Below are 16,860 nucleotides of genomic sequence, written 5' to 3' on the forward strand. Positions count from 1 at the left end.
TTTTTATTTTTTCTTTTGAGAGAGAGAGTGCACACAAGGGGAGGTGGAAGGGGTAAAGGGAGAGGGAGAGAGAATTTTAAGCAGGCTCAACACTCAGCATAGAGCCTGACCCTGGGGCTTGATCTCACGATCCTGAGATCATGACCTGAGCTGAAATCAAGAGTCAGATGCTTAATCAGCTGAGCCACTGAGGTGCCCCTCTAAACAACTCTTTTAAATGACAGTATCGAAATGTATTTACAACTAGAATTCTCTGTTTCTATTCAAAAGGTTCAATTGTATTTTACCATTTTAGTAAGGTAAAATTATCTGTCAAACTAAGTAGCCATATGCTGAAATGAAGTTCAAAGGGCTTTTTATCCAGAGAATAAATAAACATCTTTCTTTTAAGAAGAAATAAAGAGTTTCAAGGATTTGACAAGATATGTATTCTAAGAAATATTTCTCACATGTACTAATTTCAACAAATATTCAAGGAGTTTAGATTTAAAGAGAAACAATCCATAATTTCTAATGTCAAGAGCAAAGCATTTTCAGATGTCCCAGACATAAAATAAGGCAAAGGCATTTATCACTGAAACGTGGGAAAGATTATATTTATTTAAGATTTTGTTTACTAGTTGATAACTTGAAATTCTTTAAGAAAATACTACTTTTGAACTTTAAAGCATTCAAATTGGAATATAAAGTCTGCTACCATGTGTTCTTCTTTTTTTAAGAGTTGTTTGTTAAAGAGTATGCAGGCACGGGCATGTATACTCGCAGGGGGGACAGAGTAGCGGGGGAGGGGGCAGAGGGAAGAGGCAATCTCCAGCAGACTCCCCACTAAGCAGGGAGCTGGATATGGGGCTCTATCTCAGGACCCTGAGATCATGACCTGAGCTGGAATTAAGAGTCCAACTCTTAACCGAGTGAGCCACCCAGATGCCCTTGCTCTTCTTTTCACATTAATACGAATATGAAATATTACAAGCTTGTTAGCTGACTTCCAAGTTCCAGCTATCAAAGAAACCCTTTTCATGATTGGAAAATTACCTATTTAATTATTTAAGGGTACAGTGCCATGATATTTACTTGAAACTTTTTGAGAATAGTAAGGTACAGTTAACATTAATGACTAAGTCCTGAGGGCCATATTTGGGAGAAGGGGGGAAGCTTTGCTTAAGTGGTTTTTTGTTTTGGTTTTTTTTTTTAATCTACTTTTTTATTAGCAACTTTCTTTTTTAGCAACTTGATTTACTTTTAGTATTTTTTTCTATCTTGGTTTAATTTGCATGTTTTACAGAATTGTGACCATAAAGTATATACAGCCTTTGTTTTCTGATTTCTCACTTACTAATCTTATAAGATCCTCTTAATTCATCTTATAGCTGAAAGCTTGTTGTATCCTTTTACCAACCTTTCCCTATTTTATACCTTAATATATTAAACATGATTAAATTTTATTCCACTTAAAAGCCTTTTCAGGATCTGACAGACTCTGGGTCATAATTATGAACATTAGTGTGTCATTGCAGAGCAGTTGTGTAGAGCTCCTGGCTGCTAGAGAGAGCACTGGGGCTTTTAGAACACCAGGTGTCAAGTAGTGTTTTGTCTAAGTGGAAGACAGCACATAATATAGCACAATCTGAGAAGTGAGAACTGGAGTCTCTGGCCAAGTCACTGCAGCCCAAATGACTGGACTGCGGCGTGGCTGCTCTTGGCATTTTTTGCTGCCTTAACAATCCGTGAGGTTTGGCGCATGATCAGTTTGGGTTGCGACAGTTGGGATCTGTCAGAAGACAGTGAAAGCAATAGAATCAACATTGCGATGGACTAGTTCAATGATGCAGCCTCTGAAATGTAAGATCATTCCAAGTTGACTGTTAAAAAAAAAGGATAGACTTGGGGGTCATTTTTGTGGGAGGGGAATATGAGCCAGGATTTTAAATAGACCTAGAAGAGTGTTTCTGAGTGTTGCTTGTTTTTGTCTTTAACTCATTAGTAGAAGAGAGTTGGGAGATACTCTGAGGAAAATACGGCAGTTTTATTCAGATACAGCATTTCTTTGATTCTGAAGAATAACACTCTAAGTATCAGGCAATGTGTTTTACTAGTATAAATGTGATGGAAGGTTATTCCTTTTTGCGACAATAATTGTTAACTACTGTAATTGTTTTCGAACATTTTATATGCGATTTAGAAAAAATTAAAGTTAACTAAAATTAATTCCTTTTTAAGAGTATTATAATAGGGTCTCTCTGTCAAATAAATAAATAAAATCTTTAAAAAAGTATTATATTAAAAAGTAGCAAAAAGAGATCAAAGTCTGAGATAGTATTTATATTACTTTAAGTACTTTATATAGTACTTCTAATAAAGTAAACACCTTTTATTATAAACAGTGTTTGTTATATAAACACTGAGGAAAAAATGAACACGATAAATGTGGGCAATGAAAAAGAACAGGAAAACTTTCAATTATGAGGAAGTTAGAGTGAAGTGATCTGAATAGAGCCAGGAATAATGGTATTTTGTGTTTTAATAATTAACTGAGGAAAGTTTTCAAATCTTTTTTCTAGATTGGGCTGGGAGGGTTGGTCTAGGTGTTGGAGTCTGGGTATATTTTCATTTAGTTAAATCTCTCTGTAACTTTTTCCCCCTAATGGTAATTGGGACAGTATATCCAAGTAAATTATATGAACACAGGGTTAAAGATTTACAAAACGGAGATCTGGACTCAGCCCTGATTAGTAGTAGTTCAGCTTTCAGGAAAATCTTTTGCCTCTGAATTTCTCTTTCCTCAGCTGTAAGGTCAGGGTTTGGGATTAGACCTACGAGGTACCTCTCTTTATGAAAGAAACACTAATCCTATCCACAGAAGATAGGATAACTCAGTTATGCATACCCAGATGATAGGACACTATGTTGTTGTTAAAGTAAATGAAGTAAGTCTGTAAGTACAGATGGGGTATGATTCATTTACTCATTTGCCCAACAAATTCTGAGTCCTTCTATATGCCAGGTGCTGTTTTTGATGTTAGGAATACAGAAATGAACATATAGACATAGAACATACATTAAAGAGAAAGAGATCAAACAATAAATAAACGAATAAATATCATGGGATTAGGGAGTGATCAATGCCATGAAGAAAAATGAGGTAGTTTCTGTAATCTCTGAAACTTGGTAAGGAGAAAAAGAAGATACAGAATGTATTTGGGACATTACTTTAGAATTTGTTAAAGACACGGGGGCCGGTTGCCCTTGGATGGAGAATTGGAAGGTTTGGGTGTGGTATAGTAGGGAGAGAGGCTTACTTCACATACCCTTTTGTGCTGGTTGATTTTTTTAAATTTTATTTTTGATGTATGTACATGTATTGCTTAAAAAAGCAAAAAAAAAATAAAAAAGCCAAAGAACCGAATCCTTGAGAGCTGTGGGGGAAATCTTTTTTGATGATATATTTAACTTGCTTTAATTGAATTTGAACTTTTTTTGGCTAAGTATACTGGTCTTATCTATGTGTCCCGTGTTCTAATAATGTTTAGATAATAAAGTTTTTTGGCCTTTGGTTTTATCAGTCTTTTTCTTTTGATATGTGCAAGTTTTTTTTGTGTGTGTGTGTTAACATTTGCATTGCCAAAGCTCAAGTTTACATATATTTTTCTTTAACGTGTTTCAAATACCATGAAAAGGAAAATCTACAGGTTCTAAACATGCATAAGGACAGCTTGCTTACTGCATGTCATCCTTAGGGTAAGACTTGAAGTTGTTGACATTTTGTCTTATGTGTCTCAACTTTTATTTCAGTTTCAATATGTTTACTTTTAGGTTCCAAACATCAGTTGAACTTGGAGAACTCAAATGAGGTCACTTCTTTTTTTCCTCTAAAAAAACCCCCAGCATGCTAAGCATCTCTCCTGATTTTTATCTCTGTTCTTTTCTAGTTGGATGAAAAATCTGACAAACAGTATGCTGAAAATTACACAAGGGTGAGTACATAAATTCCTATGGGAATTAGATTCTCAAGGTCAATTAAACTTAATTTCTACTGCTATTTCATTATTTTACTACATTTGAACTGGTGGAGCTACTCTTCCTTTCTTCATCTATTTCCTATCCTTGACCCCCCGAATTCCTCTGAGGTTGAATCATGTGAAGCACTGGGAAGAGAAAAGACACTGCATTTTATTTCTTTGAATGTCACTTCTTAAGCTTTTGGCTGCTCTTTTGATTTTCATTCCCTAGAATTTGATCCTGAGAAGAAGCCATTAAACGCTGAAAATGAAGTGTCTTTAGGAATGGTGGTGACAAACTCTGAGGGTTTTTTTTTTCCCGCCCTTAATAGTTAATTTTTTTTTTTTTTGAGGTAAAATAACTCCTTTCTAGGAGTTGTTTTGTGTTAAAGTCTCTAACTTCTAGAGTATTTTTAGAAAATCATCTTTGGGAATTTATCAGGATTAATTTCATGCTATATCCCCAAAAGAGATACCAGTTCTGTCTGATAGAGATACAGTGCAAGCCACAAGTGTACCCACATATATGTAAGTTTAAATTTTCTAGTAGCCTCATTAAAACAGTAAAAAGAAACGGGCACTTGGGTGGCTCAGTCGTTAAACGTCTGCCTTCGGCTCAGGTCATGATCCCAGTGTCCTGGGATCAAGCCCCACATCGGGCTCTATGCTCCGCAGGAAGCCTGCTTCTGCCTCTCTCCCACTTCCCCTGCTTGTGTTCCCTCTCTCGCTATGTCTCTCTCTGTCAAATAAATAAATAAAATCTTTAAAAAAAAGAACAGGTAAAATTTATTTAAATAATGTATTTTATTTAACCCAAATATATCAATGTAATCAATGTGAAAAATTATTAATGAGATATTTTACATTCTTTTTTTCCATACAAAGCCTTTGAAATCTGGTTGTGTATTTTACAATTAAAAATAAAATCTCGGGGCGCCTGGGTGGCTCAGTTGGTTGAGCGACTGCCTTCGACTCAGGTCATGATCCTGGAGTCCCGGGATCGAGTCCCGCATCGGGCTCCCTGCTCGGCGGGGAATCTGCTTCTCCCTCTCCCACTCCCCGTTTGTGTTCCCTCTCTCGCTGTGTCTTTCTCTGTCAAATAAATAAATAAAATCTTTAAAATAAAATAAAATAAAATAAAATCTCAATTTGGACTAGCCATATGTCAAATGCTCAGTAGCCCCATGTGGCTAATGGCTACTGTATCGGACAGCATAGATCTGTGTCATTTATTAATCCAGTAGCATAATCTCACATTTAAACTAACTGTGGGAATAGCAGTCTAAATTCAGAGTGATACACAATTTGCTTCAGCTGCAAATTTTGTTTCCAACTTTATCAAAATATTAGAAAAAGAAAAGATTCTGAAGGAGCATCTTTAGGAACTCGCTCGGTAGGAGGACTGCTAATCAGCATACCAGTTATAAGTCCTGAACTGTTTTAAATTAATCTGGTGTGCTCACCCCAGAGTTGTTTACGATGTAGAAAAGATAAACTTAGAAAACAACTTGCACACAAACTATTTCCTTTGTTATTATGAATTCTAGATTCCCATAAAGTGTTGGAGTGAACAAAGTTATGCGTAGTATGCCCGGGCCCTTCTCTGGATACCCTCTTCCCATAGCAGTCTACACTCTCCCCATCTTCTCATCCACACCCCCACCCTGGGCCCAGTTTTAGTTTCCACAGCAAATGTATTTGGAAAGAAACAAGACTTAAATGTGTCCTCTTCCTCTTTCTCTAGCCTTCATCTCGGAATTCTGCCTCAGCAACAACCCCTCTGAGTGGAAACTCATCCAGACGAGGGAGCGGAGACACCAGCAGCTTAGTAGATCCAGACACCTCATTAAGTGAATTGCGGGTAAACCGCAGTCTTTGGTTTGCTTTTTAAAAACCGTTTTTTGGCTTCTTTATAGTATAGTATACTGGAACTATTTAACATTTAATGTGACTTAGTAGAAAGAAAAGGAATATGAGTTCTTTAAAAAAAAATTATTAAAGATAGTTCAGGAATGTGACTCAGATCTGAAAGGAAGGAGATTAGTTAATTCTTTTTTCTGTTTTCTTTCCTGAACATTTGATGATATTGGAATGAGTTCTGCTAATTTACAGATGCCAGAAAAACTTGTTAATGTATGTAAAGTAATTCTTTCAGAAATAATTGGCCATATTTTAAATGGAAAATATGTGGATATACAAGGAACCAGACTCTAGGAATTGTCGGTCTTTTGAGCTATTATGTATTATTTGGCTGCTTGAATATAGTTATCTATCAATTTTTCATGAAAAGTGTACTAATATTTGGGATAACAGAAATACCTGAGTTGAGTCTCCTGGGTTGAGTCCCCATTCTTATTAACCTTTTTATTTAAAAAATGAGGACTTTCAAAATGTATTTGAATGTTTATTTGCTGAACCTGCTATTTGTGAGCAATGGGGGAAGGGTAGTAATAAAAATTGCATGCATGCATTTATTCATTCATTCATTCAACATTTATTGAGCCTTTGGCCCCAGAGATTTAGGCCGTGAAACACACTGTGAACTTCAGGAGTTCACTGTTTCATAGGGAAGACAAACTGATAGAAACCAGTAAAACCAGGTCGTGTGATAATAGGTAGTAGCCAGAGTAGGGCTATTAAGGGAATTCAGAGAAGTGTCAGCTACGTTGGACTAAGGTGTGAAGGAAGAATACACATGAACCAGGCAAAGTTGAAGGACAAAGCTTTTCTCAGAACTTCAGAGAACCAGAAGGTACTCTGTATAGTACAGTTGCCTAAGGGTAGGATGAGAAGTGAGGAGGAGAGGTGGGTGAGGGGGAAGACCGGGGAAGTAGTTCTGGGCCAGACCACAAAGCCATTATGTATGGGAGCCTAGAAGGCATTTGGTTTTCTCCTGGCTACTGTGGGATATTAAATAGGGGAGTGAGAGTATCTGATTTGCATTCTTAAAGAGTGACCCCAGATCGGAGGAAGCACTGGCGGGAAGGGGAACAATACCCACAGTTCAATAGTGAAGTCAAAACTGTGATGGAAGAAGATGCAAGAAATTTGCTCTGAAGAGAATACTGGAGGATACTGGAGTTGGTTGGTCAACAGCAGAGAGAGATAGGAGACTAAGAGAAGGTTTTTGTTTTCTGTCAAAGGCGGACTTGATTATTATTTTCATTGCTTGACTTGAGAGAGGACAGGAAGGCAAAGGAAGGAGAGGGTGACTGAGGAGCAGAGTGCCTGAGTGGGCGAGAGGAATGCCTAGGGTGCAGATGGAGGGGGGCCAAATGTGGAGGTTCAGTGCTGCTGACACAGGAGGAGGTGGGGACTGGGGTACTGAGTCAGATTGTAGGCGGGTAGGAGCAGGAGTCCGGCTTATGAAGTGGGCAGCCTGTAAAAGTGGGCCAGTGGTTAGAGGGTGGAGAGGTTTGCAGCAGTGACGGTGGCAGTCAAGAAGGAGAGCCGCCCCAGGCCGACATGGCATGACTTTGCGAGTATCAGTATTTACCAAGCTCTTAGTACCAGCATAGGTGCCGGGGGTGCAGAGTTGAGTAAGATAAACTCTTGCCTTCAGTGGGACAGAACACGGGAGGGAAAGGCCCTCCAGCCTGACAATTTAGCTCGTGCTTGCGGTTTCCCTGTATTGCTTCTTTAAGAGAATGACTTCCTGAAGGAAGTGAGAGCTTTGTATCCTTATACTCGGCTCCTCGTAGCCCTTCGATATATGTCTGTTGAATGAATCAATGAGCAGAAGACAGACCTACAAAGGAGGGAGTGAAGAGGGCAGGGGAAGTATAATACAGAAAGTGTGTGTGACTGGCCTTGGAGAATTGATCCTGTCTGTATTGCAGAATGGTACTCAGGGAAAATAACCGTGGCAGTTTTCTCCCTAAATTAAGCGTCTGAATAGATTGTATGTAGCAGGGTCAGGTATAAGGGAAACTGTATTTTCCATTTAAAATTTGACCTGCTTTACTTTAAGGATTATGGTTACATTTGGAGCAGATGCTCTTTTCTCATCATTTAAATGGCATCCTCAGCCTAGACTCTCATTTGACATAATGTTTAAAATGTTGGTGTTTAACTTCCTTCCCTTTACTTTCTTTCTCCCAAATTAATTGTGCTTGGTAAGCAAGTCATTGAAAGACAACGTTGTTCATATCCATTTATTACAGTTTTTAAAACTTTTGCATGAGTCAGTAAAATTTGCTGCTTATAATTAATTTACTACATATTTTACTAGTTCTAGGTGAAGCATTATGTTAAAAATTATTTGAATGATTTATAAAATTTTTAATATTATATGTTAAGCATATTATAATTTATATAGCTTTTTTCCATATATACCCCCCTTTGCTAATGCTGTTTCAACACATGTTAATGCCAAGAAAATAGTGAACACTTTAGATTGATTACTCCAGACCTTCTCCAGCCCCGCTATCCCCTGACCTGTTTGCCCTATCCCATGGTTTGGAGTGGCAGTTATGCTTGTGTACTTTGATTTCTTTGCTTGTAGTCTGGAATATACAAAAGTAGTTCATGTTTTCAGCTGAATCTCTGAGACTTAAGATATGTTTATGCATGGTTTTACGCAATGGTTCATTCCTATGTCCTGCAGGATATCTATGACCTTAAGGACCAGATACAGGATGTAGAAGGGAGATACATGCAAGGGCTTAAAGAACTAAAGGTATCAGGGCCCATTCTGCAGCCCAAGCATGCTGTCTGTACGCAGAAGGGTTGGGTAATGGTGGTTTCACAAGTTCTGTTAACCCCAGTGCACAGAGCTTTACTAACAGTGTTTGTCTTTCAAGCATGTGCTTAACCTGCAGTGCATAGGAAAGGCAAGCTTTCAGTCTCTGCTTTGTCTAAATGTTTAGTATGGTTTTTGGAATATTCAGTAAAAGATATTACACCTTAGAGTTCTTAAGTTTGTAAAATAGTTGCATGTCCCTTGTGTCTTAGCCATACAAAATTAAATTGGACAAACTCTTAAAAAGTATTCTGAGAATGAATATATATATATATATATATTTAATTAAAAATTAGACCTTAAAATTTTTCCATGCTAAATGAGAGAATATTGCCTATTTCTGTCACCAAATTCAGTCAATATTAAAGGCAGGAGGAAGAAACATCTAAGAGTGCATTATTATAAATACTCCTTTTGGAGGAAGGACCCTGAGATAGAAGGCCTGTGTTTCCGTTTTGTTTCTTCTTCTTCTTTTTTAAACTATAGGTCAAAAAGGATTATACAGATTCAGTGCTTTAAAAAATTTGGAGGTAAATTTAAATGGGCCTAAATCTTTTCTGAGCAAGGATGGCTACCAGTTTTCAATATAAGTGTCCGAGTGAGGCAGACAGTTTGGTTGTCAGTGGCACTTGGTTATCATGCGCTTCCCCATGTTTTATTTTGAAGTTCAAATCTAATATGAGGAAACTAAAAGTTTTCCTGAACACATGCATGTCCCTGTTTGAAATAAAAAATACACATCAGGCCTCTAAAATCACATAAGTAAGGTATTCAAAAAGGTGATTCAGGATATGCTCAAAGGACAAAGCATAGGCCTAATACGCAAGGCTTTCATCAGCTTTCCTGGCGTGATGTGAAGTAGCCCAGTTACCAGTCAGAACCTTCATGTGGATGATTATTGTCCATAAGGAACTTATGGTTAAGACTCAGGACCAAAAAGGGTAGGGAGTCCTGTGGAGAGTGTCCGGGAGGGAAGTGTGGAGGCCGCTGATATGGCAGCGTGTGAGGCTATCAGTAAACATCAGAAGAATTACAGAGGTAGTATGTGGATGTGCTCAGTTAGTTTTCATGGCTCTAATCTTCAGGATTTAATCCCCTCTTTAAGGTTTTAGAGATAAGACTTTTGGAAATATCTTGGATCAAGGGAACAAATCCTATATATTAAGTAAATACACTCATGTTGAAGTGTCTTATATGTATCAGGAAAGCAAGCGATTCAGAGGCATTCTTACTTGTTGCTTTTTATTTTATTTAAAACATTTTTTTCTTATGTTTTAGATCTACCATTTACTACATTCTTTGAAGGATACAAAAGAACAGATTAAATTTATTTGAGACCAAACAGATACAAGATCCCTTTTTTTAAGACAAAAAAGCAAAACTTAATGTTCCTCACATAAATGATACCATGCTAAGAAAAACTGTAAAAAAATACATTAAATATATCCATGTTTAGTGCAACAGAAGCATATCCAGAGTAAAGGAAAAATTACTTTGTGATATACAGTGGTGTACCCTGCTTTATTTTTTTCATTTAGAAGAGATCTATTTTATTTATTTTTATGTTTATTTATTTTATTGGAGTATAACATACGGTGCTATATCAGTTTTAGGTGCACAACATAATGATACAAGAATTCTCTACATTACTCAGTGCTCATCATGATATGTGTACTCTTAATTTCCATCCCCCCCAACACCTCCCTTTTTTTTCCCCACCCCCCCTTTTCATAATTCATGGTCAGCATATAATTGAGCTTGACTTCAGGTTATATTTATACTTGAAATGACTTTTTTAAGTGGAAGAAAAATCATTTTAAAAAATGGTCTGATTGGGGGGCGCCTGGGTGGCTCAGTTGGTTAAGCGACTGCCTTCGGCTCAGGTCATGATCCTGGAGTCCTGGGATCGAGTCCCGCATCGGGCTCCCTGCTCGGCAGGGGGTCTGCTTCTCCCTCTGACCCTCTTCCCTCTCGTGCTCTCTGTCTCTCATTCTCTCTCTGTCAAATAAATAAATAAAAAATCTTTAAAAAAAAAAAATGGTCTGATTGGTGATCAAGCGCGGTGGTGTGAACGTGTCCTATTAAAAAAGGATACTGGGTCATTGCTTATGACATTACTCTTGATTAAGTGAGGCAGCCTTTGGGGTGCTTTTCCCTCATTCTAGCCTCCATGCAGAACCACCTGGGTTTTGTTAAATCACAGACTGCTGGACCCTACTCCCAGATTTTCTCATTCAGTGGGTCTGGAATGGGGTTGAAAATTTGTATGTTTACCCAGTTAATGCTGTTGCTGCTAGTCTAGAATCTACACTTGCAAAATCACTGCCTTAGACACATTTAAATAAAATTAATTCCTAATAGATACCACTATGTAAGCTAGATTGAAATAATTAAAACTACCTTGACACAAATTTAAAACCGTCTTCCATGGTCTGTTTAAAGGAGAGTACATGCCATAAATGTTACGTCAAATTTATTGTTACTGTATTTTTGCATCTCTTGCTAAACTGTCTTCGATTCTGATGTTCATGAAGTTATGCTCCATTTTCTATGGGACTGAGCTGTGAGGAAGACTTTTCTTTAATGCTGTTAGCCCCTGAGATGGATCAGAATCATTCTAAATTCTGTATTATATTAGGATCCCATTATATTTAAACCATTATACAATTGACTTTGCTTATATTTTTTTATTTGTTTTATATTTGTTCTTATTCCTGGTATAAATGCTGCCTGTTAATACAGCCCTGGTTTATGAAGCATTCTTATTGTGTGTGTATATCCTTATTGAGATATACTTCACACACTGTAAAGTTTACCCATTTAAAGTGTACACAGTTCAAGTGGGTTTTAGCATAGTCACAGAGTTGCACAACCATCACCACAACCCTATTTTAGAATGCTTTCATTACCCCAGAAAGAAACCCTGTGCCAATTAGCAGTCATTCCTCACCCTTCCTCTTCCTCTTACACACCCAGCCCTGGGTAACCACTAATCTACTTTGTCTCTGTGGATTTGCCTATTCTGGACATTTCATATAAATGGAATCATATAATATGTAGTCTTTTGTGATTGACCTCAGTTAGTATAATGTTTTGAAGATTCATCCATGTTGTAACTAACTTTCTTTCCTTCTTTCTTCCCTTCCCTTCCCTTCCCTTTCCCCTTCCCTTCCCTTTCCCCTTCCCTTCCCTTTCCCTTCCTTTCCCCTTCCCTTTCCCTTCCTTTCCCCTTTCCTTTCCTTTCCTTTCCTCTCCTCTCCTCTCCTCTCCTCTCCTCTCCTCTCCTCTCCTCTCCTCCCCTCCCCTCCCCTCTCCTCTCCTCCCCTCCCCTCCCCTCCCCTCCCCTCTCCTTTCCTCTCCTCTCCTCTCCTCCCCTTTCCTTTCCTCTCCTCCTCTTTCCTTTCCTCTCCTCCCCTTTCCTTTCCTTTCCTTTCCTTTCCTTCCCTTCCTTCCTTCCTTCCTTCCTTCCTTCCTTCCATCTATCCATCCATCCATCCATCTATCACGACTGGTTTATATTGCAGTGTATAGATTTACCACATTTTTGTTTATGTGTCAGTTGATGGACGTTTGGGCTGTTTCCAGTTTTTGGCTGTTATGAGTAATGTTGCTATGAACATTTGTGTACAAGTTTTTGTATGGACATACCTTTTCATTTCTCCTAGATACCTAGGAATAGAATCTCTGGGTCATATGGTAACAATATATTTAACACTTTGAGGAATTGTCAAACTGTTCCAAAGCAGCTGCACTATTTTACATTCTCCCTAGCAATGTATGAGGCTTCTAGTTTTTCCACATCCTCACCAACACTTGTTAATCTTGTTTCTGTTTTTTTTTTTTTTTAATTATAGCCATCATAGTAGGTCTGAAGTGGTATCTCATTGTGGTTTTGATGTGCATTTCCCTAATTACTAATGATGTTGAGCCTGTCTTCATGTATTTATTGGCCATTTGCATATCCTATTTGGAGAAATATCTAATCAGATCATCACCCATTTTTAAACTGAATTCTGTGTCTTTTCATTATGGTGTTGTGGGAGTTCTTTATATATTTTGGATACAAGTCCCTAATCCGATACATGATTTACAAATAATCTCTCCCATAGTATGGATTGTCTTTTTTTTTTTTAATACTTTCTTGATGATACTGTTTGTACCACAGAAGTTTTTAATTTTGATGAAGTCTTTCATTGATACTGCTTTTGGTATTGTATCTAGGAAACCTACTCTGTCTACTCCAAGATCATGAAGATTTAGTGCTATATTTTCTTTGAAGAATTTTATAATTTTAGCTCCTACATTTAGGTCTCTGACCCATTTTGAGTTAATTTTTGTGTACGGTGTGATGTAGGAAGCCAACTTTATTCTTTTGCATGTGGATATCCTGCTGTTCCAACACCATTTGTTGAAAAACTATTCCTTTCCCATTGAGTTGTCTAGGTACCCTTGTCAAAAGTCAGTTGATCAGATTTCTATATCAGTTAGGGAGGACGTTAGGTTTGAGGTTGGTGTTGAGGAGAATAACTACCATGACTTCCAGTGCTTTGATGAAACCTCAGATGCGAGGCCTTCTGGCCAAGCGTCTGTGATTTCATATTGTTGGAGAGTTCGCTGTATCCCTGGGGGTTGCAGCTTTCTCTAAGTTTGCTGTGGCCGAACCAAGAAAGAAGGCATATGCAGATTTCTATAGAAATTATGATTCCATGAAAGAGTTTGAGGAGATGAAGAAGGCTGGTATCTTTCAGAGTGCAGAGTGATTCTGGAATGTAAAGAATTTCTTTGGGTTGAGTTCCATTGAAGTCTGTCACTGACCTGTGTTCCTGAACTATGAAACACGAATATTGGGTTATGGAATAGTTTGTCTTGATAAATAAACAACTAACAACAACAACAACAAAAGTCAATTGATCACAAATGTAACGGTTCTGGACTATCAGTTCTGTATCTTTGATCTTGGTTTGTTGAACATTTACATTAGTATTTTTAAAATTTATTTCTAGAAGTAATGACTTTTTTTATGTGAAATGCTTCTTTTAAGATTTTATTTATTTGAGTTAGAGCGAGAGTGAGCGAGCGAGAGAGAGAGCACGAGCCGGAGGTAGGGGTAGAGGGAGAGGGAGAAGCAGGCTCCCCACTGAGCAGGGAGCCCGACGTGGGGCTTGATCCCAGGACCCTGGATCACGACCTGAGCTGAAGGCAGACACTTCACCGACTGAGCCACCCAAATGTTTTTTCTTTTTAAAAGCCTTAAAAACTGTTACTAGGTAGTAATAATCTACCAAATTAGATAGTTGTTAAAAAATAGACTTGTAAGCTGTTTTAAGCAGAAAACTTTGCATTATATAAAATTTCAGACATTTTGTTTTTGCTCTTTTTTTGTTGTTGTTACTTTTTTTTTTTTTTTAGATTTTATTTATTTATTTATTTGAGAGAGAGAATGAGAGACAGCACAAGAGGGAAGAGGGTCAGAGGGAGAAGCAGACCCCCCGCCGAGCGGGGAGCCCGATGCGGGACTCGATCCCGGGACTTCAGGATCATGGCCTGAGCCGAAGGCAGTCGCTTAACCAACTGAGCCACCCAGGCGCCCTGTTGTTACTCTTTTTTTAATCATTTTTGTATTGCTTACTTATTAAAGAATGACCAGAACTTGAATAATTGCTAGAAAAAAATGTTTATGCCTTTACATTAGCATTATTATACAGAACAAGAAAGTACTGAAAACAGATGTCTGGAAAGTAGCAAAATTCAAATGAGTATTATGTTTACTTGTGTGAAGAGAGGCTGTATTCTGTTCTATCATTGCATTCTGAATACCAAACAGCTTGTTGTTTAAAAACAAGAGTAACATTTCTGAAAACATCGATGCTTCTTCATTTTAGGACTCTTCACAAATATATGTGGTCTGCATACCTTTTTATCTTTCAGAGGCTACATTGCTGCTTGATTTTGTTTCTTGTATAGCAGAGAGCATATAAAGTTCTTATCCTGGCATAATTGGCTTATTACCATCCTTCCATTTCATGTGCATGTTACTAAACCAGGAATTCCCTCAACCGCTTGCATTTTGCAAAAATGCATCTTCATGTGTTTGTGCCAGTGCTGTATTTCCTGTTATATTGAATATAAGCAATGAACGTATTTTAGATATCAGGCTGATGGCTGTGACTTTCATCTAGGAGTCTTTATCCGAAGTGGAAGAAAAATACAAGAAAGCCATGGTTTCCAACGCACAGTTAGACAATGAGAAGAACAATTTGATCTACCAGGTAGACACCCTCAAGGATGTTATTGAAGAACAGGAGGAACAAATGGCAGAATTTTATAGAGAAAATGAAGAAAAATCAAAGGTAATTGTGCATCTTGTGTCATCCCTTTCTCTGGGTCAGAAAATTAGAACCTGCCATTTCGGAGGTGCTGGGCTTGATGGAACAGCGCAGCATACCCGGGTCTGAAGCTGCAGTCAAAACTGATTGGTCCAAGGAAATTGACAAACATGAGATATCAGGTCTTAAGATATTTTCTTTTTTAAATTTTTATAAAATCTATTTAATTTTCTTAAGGAAAATCTTATGACCTTCATTTTCTGAAGATAGAACACAACTCAAGTTTTATCTTTATTTTCTATTTCTCTCTTTTTTTTAAAGATTTTATTTATTTATTTGAGAGAGAATGAGAGACAGAGAGCATGAGAGGAAGGAGGGTCAGAGGGAGAAGCAGACTCCCTGCCGAGCAGGGAGCCCGATGCGGGACTCGATCCCGGGACTCCAGGATCATGACCTGAGCCGAAGGCAGTCACCCAACCAACTGAGCCACCCAGGCGCCCCTATTTTCTATCTCTTAATGTCTTCTTGTTTTAACTGGCTAGAATGCCACAAAGCTCTGAGGACTTTCAGTGAGACAGTTCATTTTTTCTTTTCTATCATTTTTTAAGATAATCTGTTTTCTAAATGATTGGAGAGAAGTTTTTAACCAGTTATTTAAAAACAGCAGGATGGAGACATGGGTCAGACGTCAGCAGATGTTTTCTTTAGAGGTTTGTACGTTATATTGTTAAAATGTGCAGATGGAAAATAAAAGCCACTGTCCAAGGTTCAGATTTGCCCTTTGACAACTGCGGAAAGCAAATTGGCTTCTCTTACTGGATTTGGACTTTTTAAAGTGTTGATGTCAGTCCAAGCAGAGGACAAAAGGTTATTACTGCCAAAAAAATGAGTTGTGACTACATTGCAAAAATAAAAATAAAAAGCCCAGAAAACAATTTAGGACATGTTCACAGTGAATTGTTAGAAACATCAGTAATCTGAAGGGAGAGAAGCTGTTTAATATAATCTCAAAGGGACTGGTATTTTTTTTTTTTTTTTATTTGAGAGAGAGAGAATGAGAAACAGAGAGCATGAGAGGGAGGAGGGTCAGAGGGAGAAGCAGACTCCCTGCCGAGCAGGGAGCCCGATGCGGGACTCGATCCCGGGACTCCAGGATCATGACCTGAGCCGAAGGCAGTTGCTTAACCAACTGAGCCACCCAGGCGCCCTCAAAGGGACTGGTATTAATACTATACACTCTAATGGGGATTTTTTTCCTTGAGGACTGAAAATGTTCATTCCAGTCTGTTTTGGTCATGTTTAAAATGTGTTCGGAAGTGTTTGTCAAGGACTTGGGGGAAGGAAGGATGACTAGACAAAATATAGAGGATTTTTGGGGCAATGATACTATTCTGTATGATACTATACTAGTGGATACATTATTTTTGTCAAAACCCATAGAATATATAACACCAAGAGTGAGCCTTAATGTAAACTATGGACTTTGGGTGATAATGATGTGTCAGTGTGCTCAGCACTTGTAACAAATGTACCACTCTGGTGCAGGAGGTTGATAGTAGGTAGGAGAGGCTCTTTGTGTGTGAGCAGGGCTATATGAGAACTCTGTCTTTTCCACTCAACTGCACCAACCTAAAAGTGCTCTAAAAAATAAAGTCTATTAAAAAAAAAATTAGGATAAGAAGACTTGTGTCTATGTAAGTGAAAAAGAGACCTCCAGATATTTTCATACTGGATGACAGGGCTCATTGAAGACTATGATTTGGTGGCATAGGTGGTTTCCTCTTTGATTCTTCCT

General features: G+C 38.0%; 1 protein-coding gene across 3 annotated transcripts in view; it reads left to right on the forward strand.

Moving 5' to 3' along the window:
* LRRFIP2 (LRR binding FLII interacting protein 2) overlaps positions 1-16,860 on the forward strand; it is a 107,372-nt gene that overhangs the window by 63,070 nt on the left and 27,442 nt on the right. For 2 of the 3 annotated variants that reach the window (XM_021677566.1, XM_021677567.1), the window contains 4 exons: positions 3,930-3,974; positions 5,743-5,859; positions 8,605-8,676; positions 14,919-15,089. In XM_021677566.1, coding sequence (XP_021533241.1) covers positions 3,930-3,974; positions 5,743-5,859; positions 8,605-8,676; positions 14,919-15,089 — 405 coding nt within the window. The remainder of the gene's footprint in view (positions 1-3,929; positions 3,975-5,742; positions 5,860-8,604; positions 8,677-14,918; positions 15,090-16,860) is intronic. The other variant, XM_021677568.1, reaches the window with a different exon arrangement.

Source organism: Neomonachus schauinslandi, chromosome 1 (assembly GCF_002201575.2).
Source record: "Neomonachus schauinslandi chromosome 1, ASM220157v2, whole genome shotgun sequence".
NCBI lineage: Eukaryota > Metazoa > Chordata > Mammalia > Carnivora > Phocidae > Neomonachus > Neomonachus schauinslandi.